The 15,841-nt window shown below is 31.8% G+C and overlaps 1 protein-coding gene across 1 annotated transcript in view; it reads left to right on the top strand.

The window, feature by feature from the left end:
• Window positions 1–15,841, top strand: part of na (sodium leak channel non-selective protein na) — a 66,244-nt gene that overhangs the window by 20,465 nt on the left and 29,938 nt on the right. The window contains exons 9-23 of the mRNA XM_088234682.1: window positions 2,200–2,367; window positions 2,670–2,861; window positions 2,966–3,103; window positions 3,430–3,636; window positions 4,151–4,359; window positions 5,883–6,021; window positions 6,425–6,618; window positions 9,191–9,370; window positions 9,825–9,945; window positions 10,692–10,823; window positions 11,851–12,018; window positions 13,720–13,787; window positions 13,879–14,019; window positions 14,270–14,390; window positions 15,505–15,638. Coding sequence (XP_088090808.1) covers window positions 2,200–2,367; window positions 2,670–2,861; window positions 2,966–3,103; window positions 3,430–3,636; window positions 4,151–4,359; window positions 5,883–6,021; window positions 6,425–6,618; window positions 9,191–9,370; window positions 9,825–9,945; window positions 10,692–10,823; window positions 11,851–12,018; window positions 13,720–13,787; window positions 13,879–14,019; window positions 14,270–14,390; window positions 15,505–15,638 — 2,312 coding nt within the window. The remainder of the gene's footprint in view (window positions 1–2,199; window positions 2,368–2,669; window positions 2,862–2,965; window positions 3,104–3,429; window positions 3,637–4,150; window positions 4,360–5,882; window positions 6,022–6,424; window positions 6,619–9,190; window positions 9,371–9,824; window positions 9,946–10,691; window positions 10,824–11,850; window positions 12,019–13,719; window positions 13,788–13,878; window positions 14,020–14,269; window positions 14,391–15,504; window positions 15,639–15,841) is intronic.

Raw genomic sequence — 15,841 nt, 5'->3', positions numbered from 1 at the left:
TATTCCTTATAATTTAGACCCATTTATTTCTTTTCACTGGATTTTGGCAAATGCAAAAATAATATTAACGCACATTTATTATATTATAAAAACATACTTCTATCATTACATCCCTGTAACTAAGAAAAGCTTTACAATTACGCCGCTAGGCATAGTTTAACGTTTTCAAAACAGCATATTTATATTTGAATATCCATTGTTTTAAGCTTTGTTAATCACTCGTGAACAAACATTTACCGATGAAAAGTTACACAATCCTTTTACAACGTTTATCCAAAAGGTTTTTACAGGCTTTCGTGACACAAGTGGGCATTATAGTTTCAATTCTAAACGTCACGCCTGGCTGGCGATCGAAGAACGACTAATACGTGATGGACATTACTGAGTGTTTGGGCATGAATTAAGTGTCATCATTTTTGAGGGCTCTAGGGCATGTGTATTAATATGTCAATACATGGAAACAAATATTTGCTGTATTTATGTAAATGCCCTTTAATGAAAACTCTGTTATTATTATATTATTATTGTTTTATTTGTATATTATGAATTAGTAAAAATTTGATATTTAAAACATCCAAGATTCACCATTGTCACACTTTATCAAAACAAAATCTGGGTTTGATAACCTATAAGAAGTTGGGCACATTGAGAAGTGTTAGTATCTAATATGTGCTACATACTACCGATGAAAGTAGTCGACTACATTCGATGGGTAAATTCAGTCGAATGAAAGCCCGAATGCAGTAATGTAGTCGAATGAATTAACTCGACTACAAATAGACTAATGGGCGAGCTTTACACCGACTATCAATTTAATTAGTAATTTCCAAACTAATGAATTCACTCGACTACAAATAGACCAATGGGCGAGCCTCACGCCGACTATCGAATTAATTAGTGATTTCCAAACTAATGAATTAAATCGAATGCAAAAAGACCAATAGGCGTGCGTTAAATTCATTCGACTACAAATGGACCAATGGGCAAGCTTTACGCCGACTACTTTCAACACCAACTAATTCGTTATGACGTAATGGGCGCTGGGATCTGGCGGACGTGATAGTTGAAATAAAATGCTTTTGTTGTTTTGTAGTTATGTCAGCAAAGGTAAAATAAAAATGTATATTAATTTAATTAATATACAAAGTGCATCATTTAACAATAAAATAAAGTGACGTTTGTTTATAGGTCTGCTTTTAGCCTATTTGTGTACTTAATAATAATAAAATTAAATCAAATCCATCCGATCTGAAATATCAACACAATAACAGCTGATTGTAGTTTTACATGCGTGACCTAAACAATAAATATTTAACAAAAATATTTTAATTTTCATCCTTTGGCAGATAATTATTAGGTTTTGTCAAGTAATGATAACCACAGACCATAATTATACCCATGTAAATATTCTAAATACCATAAATTAAGGATCATGGTTTATATTATTATTATTGCTATAGTTTATAAAAAAAACAAACTTACATACCTAATGTTTGAATAATTTATATAGCGCCATATTAGTGAAAATCGCCTCCTATGTAGGTTTATAATTTGTTGCTCTACGGGTGGTATTTTTTGATTTTCAAACCATGCCTCCATTTTCTCATTTGTTTGTTTGAAAATCAGTTTTTTTTTTTTTTTTAATATTTTTTGTATTACTTTTTTATTAGGGTTACTTACAATAAACACACGACTTTCGTATTCACATCCCGGCTTTCTAGAATTAAAATCCGTATTAGAACGTGACTTCTGTTTTTCATATAATATTATTAGTTTAAGTAAAATAAAAATTCAAAACATTTGAAAATATTCTAGAATGTAACCAACTTGAAGTTTTCATACAATGTAAGTTTCGTTTTTTGCTTGTGTTCATATCGTTATTCCTTTCTATTTGTGTTGTTTTTTATTTTCATTTGTAAATGTATGTCACTTGTTTTTGGCCGATGTTATCACATTTTGGTAGAAGGCTCTTTTTCTTATAAAGGAAAAAAAAGTACCTAGCATTCCCAAAGCATGGATATTTCTCCCGAAAAACGGAGTTTGTCTTTGAATAAATTTCTGTGTCTATTGTCTATGGTATACCGGAAATAAATGATTCATTCGAATGATTAATTCGATTATTTCCTTCATTCGATTAGTAAATTTAGTCGTTTATTTTCATCTCTACTACATACATGTTTTTATTTGTTTATTTTTTAGGTTGCATTCACAATATTCTTAGATCTTGAAACACTTTTTAAAATCTGGTGTCTGGGTTGGAGAGGATACTTCAAGCACTCTATTCATAAATTTGAACTTCTTCTGGCTATTGGAACTACTTTACATGTCATCCCAGCCTTGTATCTCTCTGGGTTTACATACTTTCAAGTAAAACTTTTACATATTCAATTTTGTCATTTTTGGCTGTTAATTAATTCAGTATATAACATTGACATAAATATTAATACTTCGATGAATGGTAAATAATGTATTTGACTTAATATTGTTTATTTTTTTTGTAATTAATAAATTACAAAATGTATTCCATGATGTGGAATTTCAAATTCTATTACAATAATTTCCGCTTTTACCACTAAAAATACAGCCATCTAATAATCAAAAACACAGTTTTTTTATATATTTGAAGATTATTATTATTTCTATAACTTTTGTAACTTTCTTATTCCCAGGTTCTTCGTGTCGTACGTTTGATCAAAGCTTCTCCATTACTAGAAGGATTTGTTTACAAAATCTTTGGTCCTGGAAAAAAACTAGGGAGTCTTATAATCTTCACAATGTGCCTGTTGATAATCAGTTCTTCCATATCGATGCAATTATTTTGCTTCCTATGTGACTTTACGAAATTCGAAAGCTTCCCGGAGGTAATCTTAAAATACTAAACACATAATTATACAGTTTTAATTGGCATACTGATTACTGCTTTTTATTAATTTGATTATTAAACCTACAGCCTTATATTTTCTAGGCTTTCATGTCTATGTTTCAAATCTTAACACAAGAAGCCTGGGTCGAAGTTATGGATGAAACAATGATAAGAACTAGTCAAACATTGACTCCTCTTGTTGCTATGTACTTTATACTCTATCATCTTTTTGTCACACTCGTAAGTATATTATTTTGTAAGTGTCTTTACTTTAAACATTAACATTGTCATAACCATAATTCCAAGACACTGCATTTTTAAATGTGAATCGTTTTTGTTCATAACTAACTCGCTCATTATCTTCTCGTCACAAGTTGAGAGAGGATAGGCAATAAAAAATACTACATACAGACTTTGCTTCCTTTACATTTAGATTCGCCTACCAAAATCGCGCCAGAAATTTCTTGGCTTCTGCATCAAGTTTTTCCTATGAAGTTTATGTTTGGAAAATGAAATATAGTAAAATTTACTTTCATAATTTTAATCAACCTTTTAATATTTGATAGATTGTGCTCTCCCTTTTCGTGGCGGTTATCCTTGATAACTTGGAGTTAGACGAGGATATTAAGAAACTCAAACAACTAAAGTTCAGAGAGCAGAGTGCTGAAATTAAAGAGAGCCTTCCATTCAGACTGCGAGTTTTTGAGAAATTTCCTGATAGTCCTCAAATGACCTGCCTTCACAAAGTACCAAGCGATTTTAATCTTCCAAAGGTATTTTGCATTTCGTTTTCTTTAATACATTTTTTGGTTTTTTAAACATGGCTTAATTAATATATTATTATACATATTTATTTATATTTAGCATTATCAGGTGTTATTTTATATAGAAAACTATAAATAAAATCATAATCTACATACGAAATTTATTTTTAAATTCTTTCGCCACGCAAGAGACTTTTATTGATATATATTAAGAAATGGCAGTAGAAACTAGCATGTGATTTTTTAATCTAAACATATTTGAATTTGTACATGCTTCCATGTTACATTAACATTACATACATCGAATTATTAACTTAATATAAATGTCAAATTATGGGCAAAAGAGCAAATATTAATAGCTTAAATATTTCATTAAAATAGCCGATAACAGATAGCAAGCCCTTCAAATACTTAAACTTCCATATTCCCTTTTCCATAAACTACTCTAAGATAAAGACTGATACTCTATTTAAATTTCAATGTAGCATAATTATCCTGTTCTATTAAGCGATGATGTTTGTAGGTTCGGGAGTCCTTCATGCGCCAGTTTGTGTACGAAGTAGAAGAAGATGAATTGGATGGACCGTCAGGAAAAAAGTGCACAGAAGGATCAGCATGGGATTGTAAGATTGTTTACAGGAAACAAAGGCCCGTCCGCACACTTGCCAATGCCCCAAAACTTCGCCAAGGATCCACCGATCTCAGAAAAGCAGCTGTCGCAATCATCATCAAGTAAGATCTTACTATTATTTTTATTCTTACCATAAACCACTGCATTAAAAAAAAAGGATTTTATTTTTTTACGATTTACCTAAATACTTCAATTTAGAAGCTATTTTCTTTTAGTATTACAAAATAAGAAAAGTTTTGTAAAAGAAAGGGATTCGAAACTCAGACCGTCTAACCTCTCCACTTTACTACATTACCACGAAACCACAACCCGTCTCTTTGCCAATCTCAAAATATATCATCATTTTTTATATTGTAAATAAAAAAAAACAGTGTTATGATTCAGATTTGATTGTTTGTTTGTTTAGTGATTTCTTTACCTGTTATATTTTTACAATTCGTTTCTAGAAATCTCTCTATGCTTTCAATCAACTAGACAATGAAACTGCTTGTCATTTTGTGCATATTTTTAGCTACCCTCGGGTAAAATCCTGAAAAAAGAAATTGAATAGAGATTTCTCCATCTCTTAGTGTAGTGGTAGGCCTGTTTGCCCATCATCCTTAAGGCCCCGGGATCGATTCCTGCCAAGGTAGACGTTGTTTTAAAGGAAAAATTTATATTATTAGATCACACATAAGAATATGTTTATATGTTCTCCATTTGAAGATTTAAATCAAAAATTAAATAATGATGGTTTTTGCACTGCAATATTTGATTGTCCATATAATGGCATCATAAAGCATTATACTAATTAATTTACCTTTATCTAAAGATGTTGCTAATTTATTGAAGAAATTAAATACAGCTTGCCCACCACATACCACACACAGCATCTGAGGACATAAGTCTCCTTGGCGGTGCCCACATACACGGAAAATTTGCTTGTTGTCAAACGAGAAAAGCTGCCCGAAGGAGCTCTCTGAAATGTGGTAGCCTTAGCATCTTTATGCTGAAAGAAAGTAATCCAGAAGTACATAATATGTACTTCATTGGATTGAGAAAAGAGGGAAGTGAATTCTTCAATGACTGAGATTAAATTGATTGGACATGACCAATTCGCTGAAATGATTACAAAACTTTTTAAAGGCCTTGAAATTCTTTTTGAAAGCCACCAGATCTGTATATCCGACAGGACCTATTACAGGGCCACGGATAGTAGCGAGAAGCTCCATTCGGTATTCATAGAGAAGAGGAAAAGGACAAGACCACAGGATGTGTTCAGAAGATTGGTTAGGATATCCGCAGCAGCACGAAGAGGAGTCAACAATATTAAAAACAAATAATTTTTGATTAAATTTACCATGACCTGATAAAAACTGCGTAGTCCAGTGATCGGGGATGACCCAAAAAGATTCTAAGCGCTGACGGATTGAAGGAAAAAAAGAAAGAAAAAAAGAAATCAGAAATTAAATACAATGAACTTCCACCAATGAATGTATTAGATGTCGCTAAAATATTTATACTGCATTAGGTGTATTAATGTAGTGTCCTATGCACCATCCGGTTCAGATATTTTTATGCTAATGATGTTTTTTTCTATTTTCAATAGTAATTATTTACATAACTCTTCTTTTGTATATACCAGTGATTCCAACAATCAACGCCTGATGCTGGGAGACTCGGCATTATTGGCTGTCGGAGGAGTTGGAGGAAAAGGAACTGCTGGACTCAAGTCCCAAGGAACCGTCACTAGCGCAAAGCAATTGAGGATAGATCAAAAGAAGTTGGTACCTTAAAATTATATTTATTTGTGTACTGTAGAATCTCACTAATCTGGTACATCTAGTAATCAGGTTAAGCAAAGTTAAACCAGTCTTAAGTTGAAACTTGATTTTTAATAAAATATAATGCACATTAAGAATCTGATGAATGTTTCTACAAAACTTTTCAATTTTTATGCTTCTTCTTGGACCAGCTGGTTCTATCAGCGGCTTTTTAAAAAAATCTTCATCTTATTTACAAAAATTTTAACAAACTCAAAATATTGTTGATTTATATTTATACATTTTTTTCATATGTAGAAAATATTCAAATATATTTAAATAACCCAACCTTATTGATAGTTGTATTAACCTGTACCTTTTGAGTTATGTAATGATGTCTGATATGTGACTTTCCTAATTTGGGACGGTCAGGTTTGGTTCTCGCTCCATACGGCGGTCAGTCCGCTCGGGCTCCATCAAACTAAAGCAGACATACGAGCACCTCATGGAGAACGGAGACATCGGGGCAGCCCCCAGAGTCACCAGTAGCCGAGCCCGGCCCCATGATCTGGACATCAAACTCCTACAAGCCAAGAGACAGCAAGCCGAGATGAGAAGGTTGTACAATAACTTACTATTTTTACAATAAAAATAAAAATAAAACAGCTTGTTTTTAGCAACTTATTCTTTATGTTATTACCACTGAACAGATAATAAGACTAGAAGTGCCAAAAATGCACATTGTTAAGTTTTTCTTTAATAGTTCTTAATTTAAATCCATATTGATTTTTTGTGAGTGCCACACCAGAGTATTGTTGTATTGGTGGGTACTCATTGCATAGTATGTAAAGTTAGCTGAAGGGCTTTAATCTCTCTCTATTTCGTTTTTTCTCAAAGTCTTCGGTTGTCATGTAGCGCACTGTGCTTTAAAATAAATATTTTATACAGTCCACTATTATAAAGATTTTTCATTTAGTAGAGATCAACAGCCATATTTATTGAATTGGGTACAATACCAGCACATATTTTTCCACACATTGTTATAAAAAACCATATTACCAGTTTCCAAAAGACCTTTTGAATTCAGAACGTAAATAACTAATTAGAATGGTGAGTCTCCTATCTCGTTTCCACTCACGCTTATCATTTCACTGTACTGTTTTTATGATGCTGTTCTTAAACAATCGATTTACATTTTAAATTAACGATTACTGACCATTATTAATTAAATACTAATGTAAGTAATATATCTATATTTGATATAGTTTTCGAATGCTTTGTGATTAGTTAAATACTATTCAACAAAATAAATATTTACTTGGCTATTGATTAAGTTAGTAATTACTTTTATCATTAAATTTCAATTAGAACTAAAACATAATCAATCAATCAACATATCTTAGAATAAAATGGTGATGTATAAATACCAATAAAAATATATGAAATGGATTAAAAATAATTAATTGTATTTTCAAAATCAACATGAATATTGTGGAGAAATGTTTTCATGGATAAATTTTAAAAAGATTTTTTTTTAAAATATGTCACTAGAAAAATGCGGCATGTTTGGCCTTGATAGTTGTGACGTCATGATTCGTGACAATGTTCTCAACAAATTTGAATGGTCAGGAACAAATAAACATGAATTGTGACGTATTAGGGGCTTGGCCAATGGAATGACCGTTTTTGCGGGAATTCAAAAATACAAATTTAAAAATATTATTTATGCTATTAATAACTATTCATTTTTACTAAACAGTATTTCATAGACCTTTATTACTTTAAAAGTGCAATAAAAAAAGTGACATTTCCTTATTGCATGCCTGTCAGTTTTAAGGCTGTAGTCTGGTAAAACTAATGTTTTTTTTAAATCGCGCAATAATAAAAAAATAAATACAATCATTTTTAAAGGTATTTTTATTAAAAAATATACTTAAAAGTTTTATGTAGGTAAAATATAATTACCTTTGTTTGACACATTTAACTTATTCAATACATTATTTATTTATACTTTTACATTGTTTGTATTCTTTTTTTTATACAGAATAATGTTCCCCTCACTGGGGTGTCCCGTGCCGAGGGAAACATTTTACAAAATGTGAAACATGCCTAAGATTAGCTATTTAACAAAGTTAACATAATAATAACAATAAAAAAATGTAATTAATCCAATTAACCTAATTATAATAATAAGCAATAAAATACTAAAATAATCATAACCAATTTATACAGACCAATAGAAGAAATTTCATACACAGTACACACATTTTATGTATTTGGCTTGATCCACTCATCGATCCGTGTGCAACCCACCTCCACTATCCATTTCTTAATAGCAATTTTATATTGTGAGAACTTACTTATTCTCCTTATGGATAATGGAAGTACATTGTACACTTTGACCGAGTAGTAGGCCAATCCTCTTTGACCGAAGATTGTATTTATTTTTTTTTTTTTTTGCAGCATCAGGGTGGATCTAGTAACTCTTGTATTTGTAACGGAAGGTAGAGAATAATATTTACGTGCGTATTAAAGCTTTTACATAAAGTTGTTTTATAGATTTAACATTAAGATTTTCAAATATACCGAGGGAACTAGTTCTGATTGGGACTCTTAAGATGATTTTTACTAAAGTTTTTTGTGCAGATAACACAGAATTATTATGCGCTTGCCGGTACAATAAGATGCCGAATATCTGGATGTTTTTATTTTGGCCACTATTTATGGTTTCACTGCATAACTTGACATTTTCAAAATGTACTGGTGCTTTGTATTAGGTTTGTATTAAATTTCGTATGAGGCCAATTTGGACATAACGCCGTCCCTGTCTCCACGCCCACTTCACAAATCTAGGTAACTTATATTATCTGTGGTTATTACCGACCGGTGGCCTTAATAAGGAAGCTTGTATAGCTTTGAAACCGGTCGGTAATAAAATATAAAATTTGTTGAAATTTTTTTTGAAAAACTTCATTCGGAAAAAATGCAGGATTGATATGCGAGAAGGCGAGGCGTGCGGGCTAGCAGTAGGATTTCCTGGACGCGTTTAGTGGTATCCGCATGCTCCGCTCAGGAGCAGATATGGAAATAAAGATACTTGTAATTATAGATTCATCACTTTCAGGGGGTAGTCATAAAGACTAAAATGGATCTTCTACTTGCCTTACATTTTGTCTTTTCTTGGTTATAGGAACCAGCGAGAAGAAGACTTACGCGAAAACCATCCTTTGTTCGACACCCCTCTGTTGGCAGTTCCACGAGAATCTCGCTTTAGAAAAGTATGTCAAGGTGCTGTGTACGCGCGATACGACGCACGCCTCAAGGACCCACTTACAGGAAAGGAGAGAAAAGTTCACTACAAAACACTGCAGTAAGTCTTCAAAATTTTTAAAACAACTCCAGCAAATAAGTTTTATCAGGGACAGATTGTTTTTTTAGGAATTAAGGCAATTCACTGAGACACACTTGTCATTGGAAAGTTTGAAAATCACTTTATACATTGTATAGCTTTTAGCAATCCGCCTTCGAGCATTCATATTCCACAAACTCTTTCATTAAAATTACTTTCATATTCCCTTTTCAAAATAATTGTCTTAGTCTTTGTATATCTTCATCAAATCCTTTGAAAGTATTTTGTTGTTTTTTATCTATATTTTACATTGGAATAACAGTGGGGTCCCAAATAGTGAAATAAATTCCCATTGCCTCCAAGGTAACATTTATTGTTTAATTAATTTTTGCTTTATTCAATATCTCGTGTCTAACAGAGCCATAACCTTTGTTCTAAGCCGATAATAATTAATTATCCATGTTTTTTTTTGTAGTAATTTCCTTGGACTGGTCACATATTTAGACTGGGTAATGATTTGTGTCACTACTCTGTCCTGCCTTTCTATGATGTTTGAGACTCCGTTGTACAGAGTTATGGATAATCCAGCATTGCAGGTTTAAATCTATTTAAATAATTCCTAATATTCTTGTACCTATAAAAAATAATTGAAATATTTATCAATCTATCTAAATCTCAATATATCTAAGCTATATTAATTGAATTAAGAATACAAAGTAAGTTAAACTGTATGACTTCCCAAAGGAATTGTGGTTTGAAAGCTTGCGACATATTGTTTTAAGTATAAGTGATGTTAAACTGTTTGTCAGCTATTTTATTTATTTATTTGAAAGAAACAGTCGACAATGATACAATAACATTTATTTTTAAAAAATACAGTTCAAAGACAGACCAGCGAAGTTTCTAAATAAGAATCATAGATATTTTTTAATTGTGTTACATAGAATATACAATATAGTATGTAAAAATCCTAAACAATAAAAAAAAACTGTTTGTATTTTATTTTTATATCAGTTAATTTATTAAGTTTCAGTGCATTGAGTTAGATTGATAAGTTTAAAAATATCACTGAAAATTATCTTGAATTTTCAAAGTCACAAAAAAAAAACCCAACAAAAAACTTTGAGGGTGATAAATTGGTCTTATGAGATTTTACAGAAACATCATTTGGGTAAGTCGATCAACCCAATAGGATTAAAAAAGTTAATTATTTGGTATTGTATTTTTATAATTTCATGGATTGTCCTCTCAGTTTGACAATCTGATTATATGCTAAAAATTCTCCAGGTTTGAGTCATACATACTGTATAAATATGTCATTCAAATTTAACAATTATTTTAGGTAGCTGAATACGGTTTTGTCATATTTATGAGCCTGGAATTGGCTTTAAAAATATTAGCGGATGGATTATTTTTTACTCCCAAAGCATATTTGAAAGATGCTGCCTCTGTTCTGGATGTGTTTATTTACGTGGTACGTATTTCTATTTTAATTGTGCAATATTCAAAAGGTAGTCTTAATAGGAGAAGAGTTAAATTTTATTATTGCCCCGACTCAACATGGATTTTCTAGTGCGTTGAGACAAGTTTACAGGCATGAGTCGTTTCTGGTTGTGTTATTATAAGCTGTATCCCTGTACATAAAATTTGTTAGTGTAAAAATATAAATGAATAAAAAATAAAACATAGGTATAATAACGTACTTTAGATGTAATAAATTGAAAAAATATTACAATTAAATAAAAAAAACTGCAATAAAAGAAATAAAACAATAAATTGATTTCTTGTTTTATGGCATTTAGTCGCCTTTGTCCAGAATGATTAGAACACATTTCACAATTTTGATTATTTTGGAGTAAGGTTAACATTTTTTATCCAACAACTTTACTTAAGAGGATGCGCAGTCTGACTTTTCTTCATACAAAAGTATTCCTATATGTTCTTCCTGGATTGTGGCCTTAGAGCGATGATTTCTTACACACCATAGATGTCTACCATTGGCGTGTCCCTATTAGTATTCTTTAACAGGAGTTAGGACCATCCAAAAACCTATAAAAGCGCCTAGTTTTACTGACATTCAGTATACAAATACGATAACTATTTTTGGAAAAAGCAAAACTTGCCGACAGAAACTTTCTTTCCGATACTCTTTCTTTAAAAAAACAAAATCGGTTTAGTTTTGGGGCAGCGATTATCAAAGTTTTAGTTAGGCATAATCAGTCCAACGTTCAGTTATCTTTTGCGCACAGGATTCGGGGAAAAATTTGCGAGAGAGTAATAGAAAAACTATATTTAAACATATATTCATCAAATCACTCTCTTACCGCATATCTTTCTTGTTAATTTGTTATTTATTATATGTTACTGTTCTTATTTGCCTAACAATTATGTATTAGTTTTCTGTTCTATTTATGTTTTTCTTTTTTTTTTCTGTTAACATATGAGAATTTTTTGTTTGAGCTGCGTCCGTTGATAAATTAATATTTTACAATGCATTTCAGGTTTCTTTAACATTTCTTTGGTGGATGCCTGTCAATGTACCTCCCGGATCTTCTGCCCAGCTTTTGATGGTCTTACGATGTGTTCGTCCTCTAAGGATATTTACTCTAGTTCCACATATGAGAAAAGTTGTCTATGAGCTTTGCCGTGGTTTCAAAGAAATCTTATTGGTAAATAGCATTTTAAAAAACAGTTAATAACAAAACAAAAGAGACTACTAGAAAACAAGTATACATCCTAGCAGTGTCTTCCTTCCGTCACAACAAAAAGCGAAACATATATAGATAGATAGGTTATGTGAGCAATCGTAATTATTGTTGCACAGTCCGCAAGTAATAACAGTGGTTGGCACAGGCGTCGATACTGTGGGGTACATAGTTCAATGATACACATGTGCAATCATTTAACCTGAAATAGAGCAACGACCGATGAAGCGAGTCATCATTTTATATTGTAAACAATACATTATATTCTGCAAGACTAACAGTATTGCACATAAAAAATCCGTCTAGATAAGAGCAACGTCCTGCAGTACATTCATGCCATGGAGACATGAAGAACAAAGGAACATGGCCTATAAAGAAACCGCAGGGCGTGATAATGCCCAGTTAGCCAACAAGTCAGCTCATCGCAGTCACCCAGTTACAGTATGTAGTTCAAGTGCGGTCAGTTCAACACCTCATCGCTGTAACACTCCCGAAACATAATTAAATTCATTATTTATTGCCATGTAATAAATACACACATTAAACATCAACTTTGTCTCTTCTGTCCATCACCAACTGGAGAAGGAGCTCCAACCCTCAACCACCAAAATCCTACACTTGCATGAGTCACTGATTCATATTCATGCGGTCTTCAGCAATAATCATTTTACACTTTTAACCCAAAAGTACAGTTTGAACTATTTTCCTCGTGTTCTAAAAGAAAATTTTGCTTAAATTTGATGTTTTGTTATTCACAATTATAACAAACTGGGCTATTGCTTTTTCTAACCACAGCTCTTGCAACCGTGATCTTGGGCACAGTGGCTGCAACTACATGCATTGTATTTTTCTTCATATCTATCTGAAGTGTGACTGCATTTCAAGCAATGATAACATCGCATCAATATATGGCAGTCCTCTACTCGTGCTTCCATAAAAAATCATCAATAAATAACAGCCAACAATATTTTGACTGGATTCCGCCCCCTGCAGAAGTATCAACATCAACATGTCTATTACAACAGTGATGTAGAGCATTTTAGAGAAGGGGATATGGAAGTCTAGGCATTTTCAGGCGTTGCCTATTATGTAGGAGTAATAATGCAGTCAGATAAATCTCACCCGCATCAATAAAGGTTTTCAGCTCTTTAACTTTTCAAAAATGAACAGATGGAAGAATTGAAGAAATATCGTTGTTCAAACATAGGGGGAATGATGAATGTCACATAATATGTTGCTAGCTCAAAGCAACAGTGAGATAAATCCGATATTTGAGATAAACACGCATATATGCCAATAAATTAAATAAACTAATGTTTTTGAAAAATAAAATAACGAAGTTAGATAGCTTACCTATTTAAAAATAAAGTATTCATAATCTACTTCAAATAGTTCAATTAAGTTGGACCCTTTGCAAACTTTAAAGTCAGATTATCTCAGAATTCGAGTTTCAGAGATATCTCACCGCTGCTTTGGGCTAGCGATGTAAAGTGGGTCACTTAAGCCAGCCAATAACAGGTCATAAGCCCTGTAAATGCCTTACTTCCATATACTGATCTCTAAAATGTTCTCCATTTCTGTTGTAATATATTCATAAATAAATTAAAATTTTACCTTTACTTTGTTAGTTTTGTACAGTCATTTATGAGATTTCTTTTCTTCCAGGTATCCACGTTACTCATTTTACTGATGTTTATTTTCGCAAGTTATGGTGTACAATTATATGGAGGAAGGTAAATTAGTCGAAATAATGATATTAAACACATTCTATGTTATTATTACATCTTGATAATTAATTTATTTTCTTTGCATTTGCTATTTTAGACTAGCACGTTGCAATGATCCAACTGTTACACGGAGGGAAGATTGTGTGGGTATATTTATGAGGCGTGTATTTGTAACAAAAATGAAGCTGCAACCCGGAATAAATGAAACCTATCCATCAATGCTTGTTCCTCGAGTTTGGTAAGTTTGAAAAAAAAAAAGTAATTTTCCACATATTGTCGATGATATTGCAATACCACGTAACTATCAATACATTTTTTTTTGATAGGCAACCTGAAAAACACTCTGTTAATATAGTGATTAGATTTAATAACAAACCTTAACAGATTACACCTATTTTTTAAGAACACAGTACATCTAGAATCCATATATGAATAAAAAATGTGGATCGTACATAAAACTGTTTTTTTACTTGTTAATTATTTTCTAGGGCGAATCCAAGGCGCTTTAATTTTGACAATATTGGTGATGCTATGTTGGCTCTTTTCGAAGTGTTATCGTTCAAGGGCTGGTTGGATGTCAGAGATGTTCTTATTAAAGCTTTAGGACCTGTAAGTACATTTTTTTTTTTTTATGAAAAGAAATATTTGCGTTCTTATGATTTACCAAAATATTTAATTTTGAGGGCCATTGAAAACACAATTCATTTCAGTTCGTTGACTAGCCTCATATTTAAAAACAATTTTAGTGCTCCAACGGACAAACCATCACGCTGTTTCTCCCATAGGAGTAGGCCTACCAGGCTTGAAGTACCATGAAGGATTCCCGGCAAGGTCGATGTGATATATTTGTTTTTACACTGTAACATTTCACTGCCCCAGGGCCTGTACATATTACGATGGGAAGTTATCAGTTATCTTCAATTTTATCTATAAAGTAAAATAAAGTTTTTTATATGAAAAATAGAACATGCATACAATTTTTTTTCTTAACATTTTCAATTACAGGTTACCAATGAAGATACTTTAATATTTCATACAAATATGCACATTTTCATACACAATTTTCGATTTTACTTTATTGTTAGTCGAAGATATTATTTCGCATTGTAATCGCGGCCCTGGACTGGCACCTGGGCCTCGATTACAATGGGAAGTTAACATCTTGAATTGTCTTTAAAGTACAAATGATTTTTCTCTACAAAAATGTAAGGAATGTGTGTGGTGTTTCTATGGAAATTTGACGTTTCTTCATCGCATATGAATATTCTATTATTTATTCAGAAAATTTGATTTCACTGTACAGACAATTAAAGATAACTCTGTTAATTTCCTAGTGTAATATGGGCCCTGAAGCGTAAGGCTGATCACCTTACCTTCCATATAATGAAAATGATCCAGTTAAGGAAATGATGATAATGAGTTACAGCCACTTTACTAGGTCTATTAGTGATTCTTTAAATTTGAAAAAAACCTGTTGGTCTGGTTTTGAACACATTTTCATCTGTATTCATTATGAAATGTGGGATGACATTTTGATGTTCAATAACCTGTTTGCAAGGTTATGGACTATTGGAGTATTATACAGCAGTTATTTTTGCACTCTGTGAGTTGTGTCTTTATATTCCAATTGTTTTGTTTCCCAAAACTGTTATTGGTTACGATTTTTCTTTTAGAAGTAATGATTAAACGTAATGAAATAAACAATGTTTTCTTTCTATTTCAGGTTCACGCTATTTACATTCATGTTTATATATTCTTGGGATGCATGATTGGTCTCACACTGTTTGTAGGTGTTGTTATTGCCAATTATTCTGAAAATAAGGGCACAGCTCTCTTGACTGTGGATCAAAGAAGATGGTAAGGTTCTTGAATACTTTTTTTTTTAGTTCTTTGATTTTTATGGTCTTGGACATTCGGATTATTGTTTTTTTTATTTTGTCATGTAAACGTACTAAAATTAGCGCTATTGATTGTTAATTATTTCTTTAATTAATAAATTAAAAGAACAATGGATTGTAAATATTTTAAGCATAACCAGAAAAGAATGAGTAATATTTCAC

This window comes from Micrasema longulum, unplaced genomic scaffold (assembly GCF_059751315.1).
Source record: "Micrasema longulum isolate JH-2025_06_02 unplaced genomic scaffold, ASM5975131v1 h1tg000087l, whole genome shotgun sequence".
Classification (NCBI taxonomy): domain Eukaryota; kingdom Metazoa; phylum Arthropoda; class Insecta; order Trichoptera; family Brachycentridae; genus Micrasema; species Micrasema longulum.
Note: the sequence above shows the minus strand (reverse complement) of the source record. Positions and strands in the feature narration are given on the sequence as shown.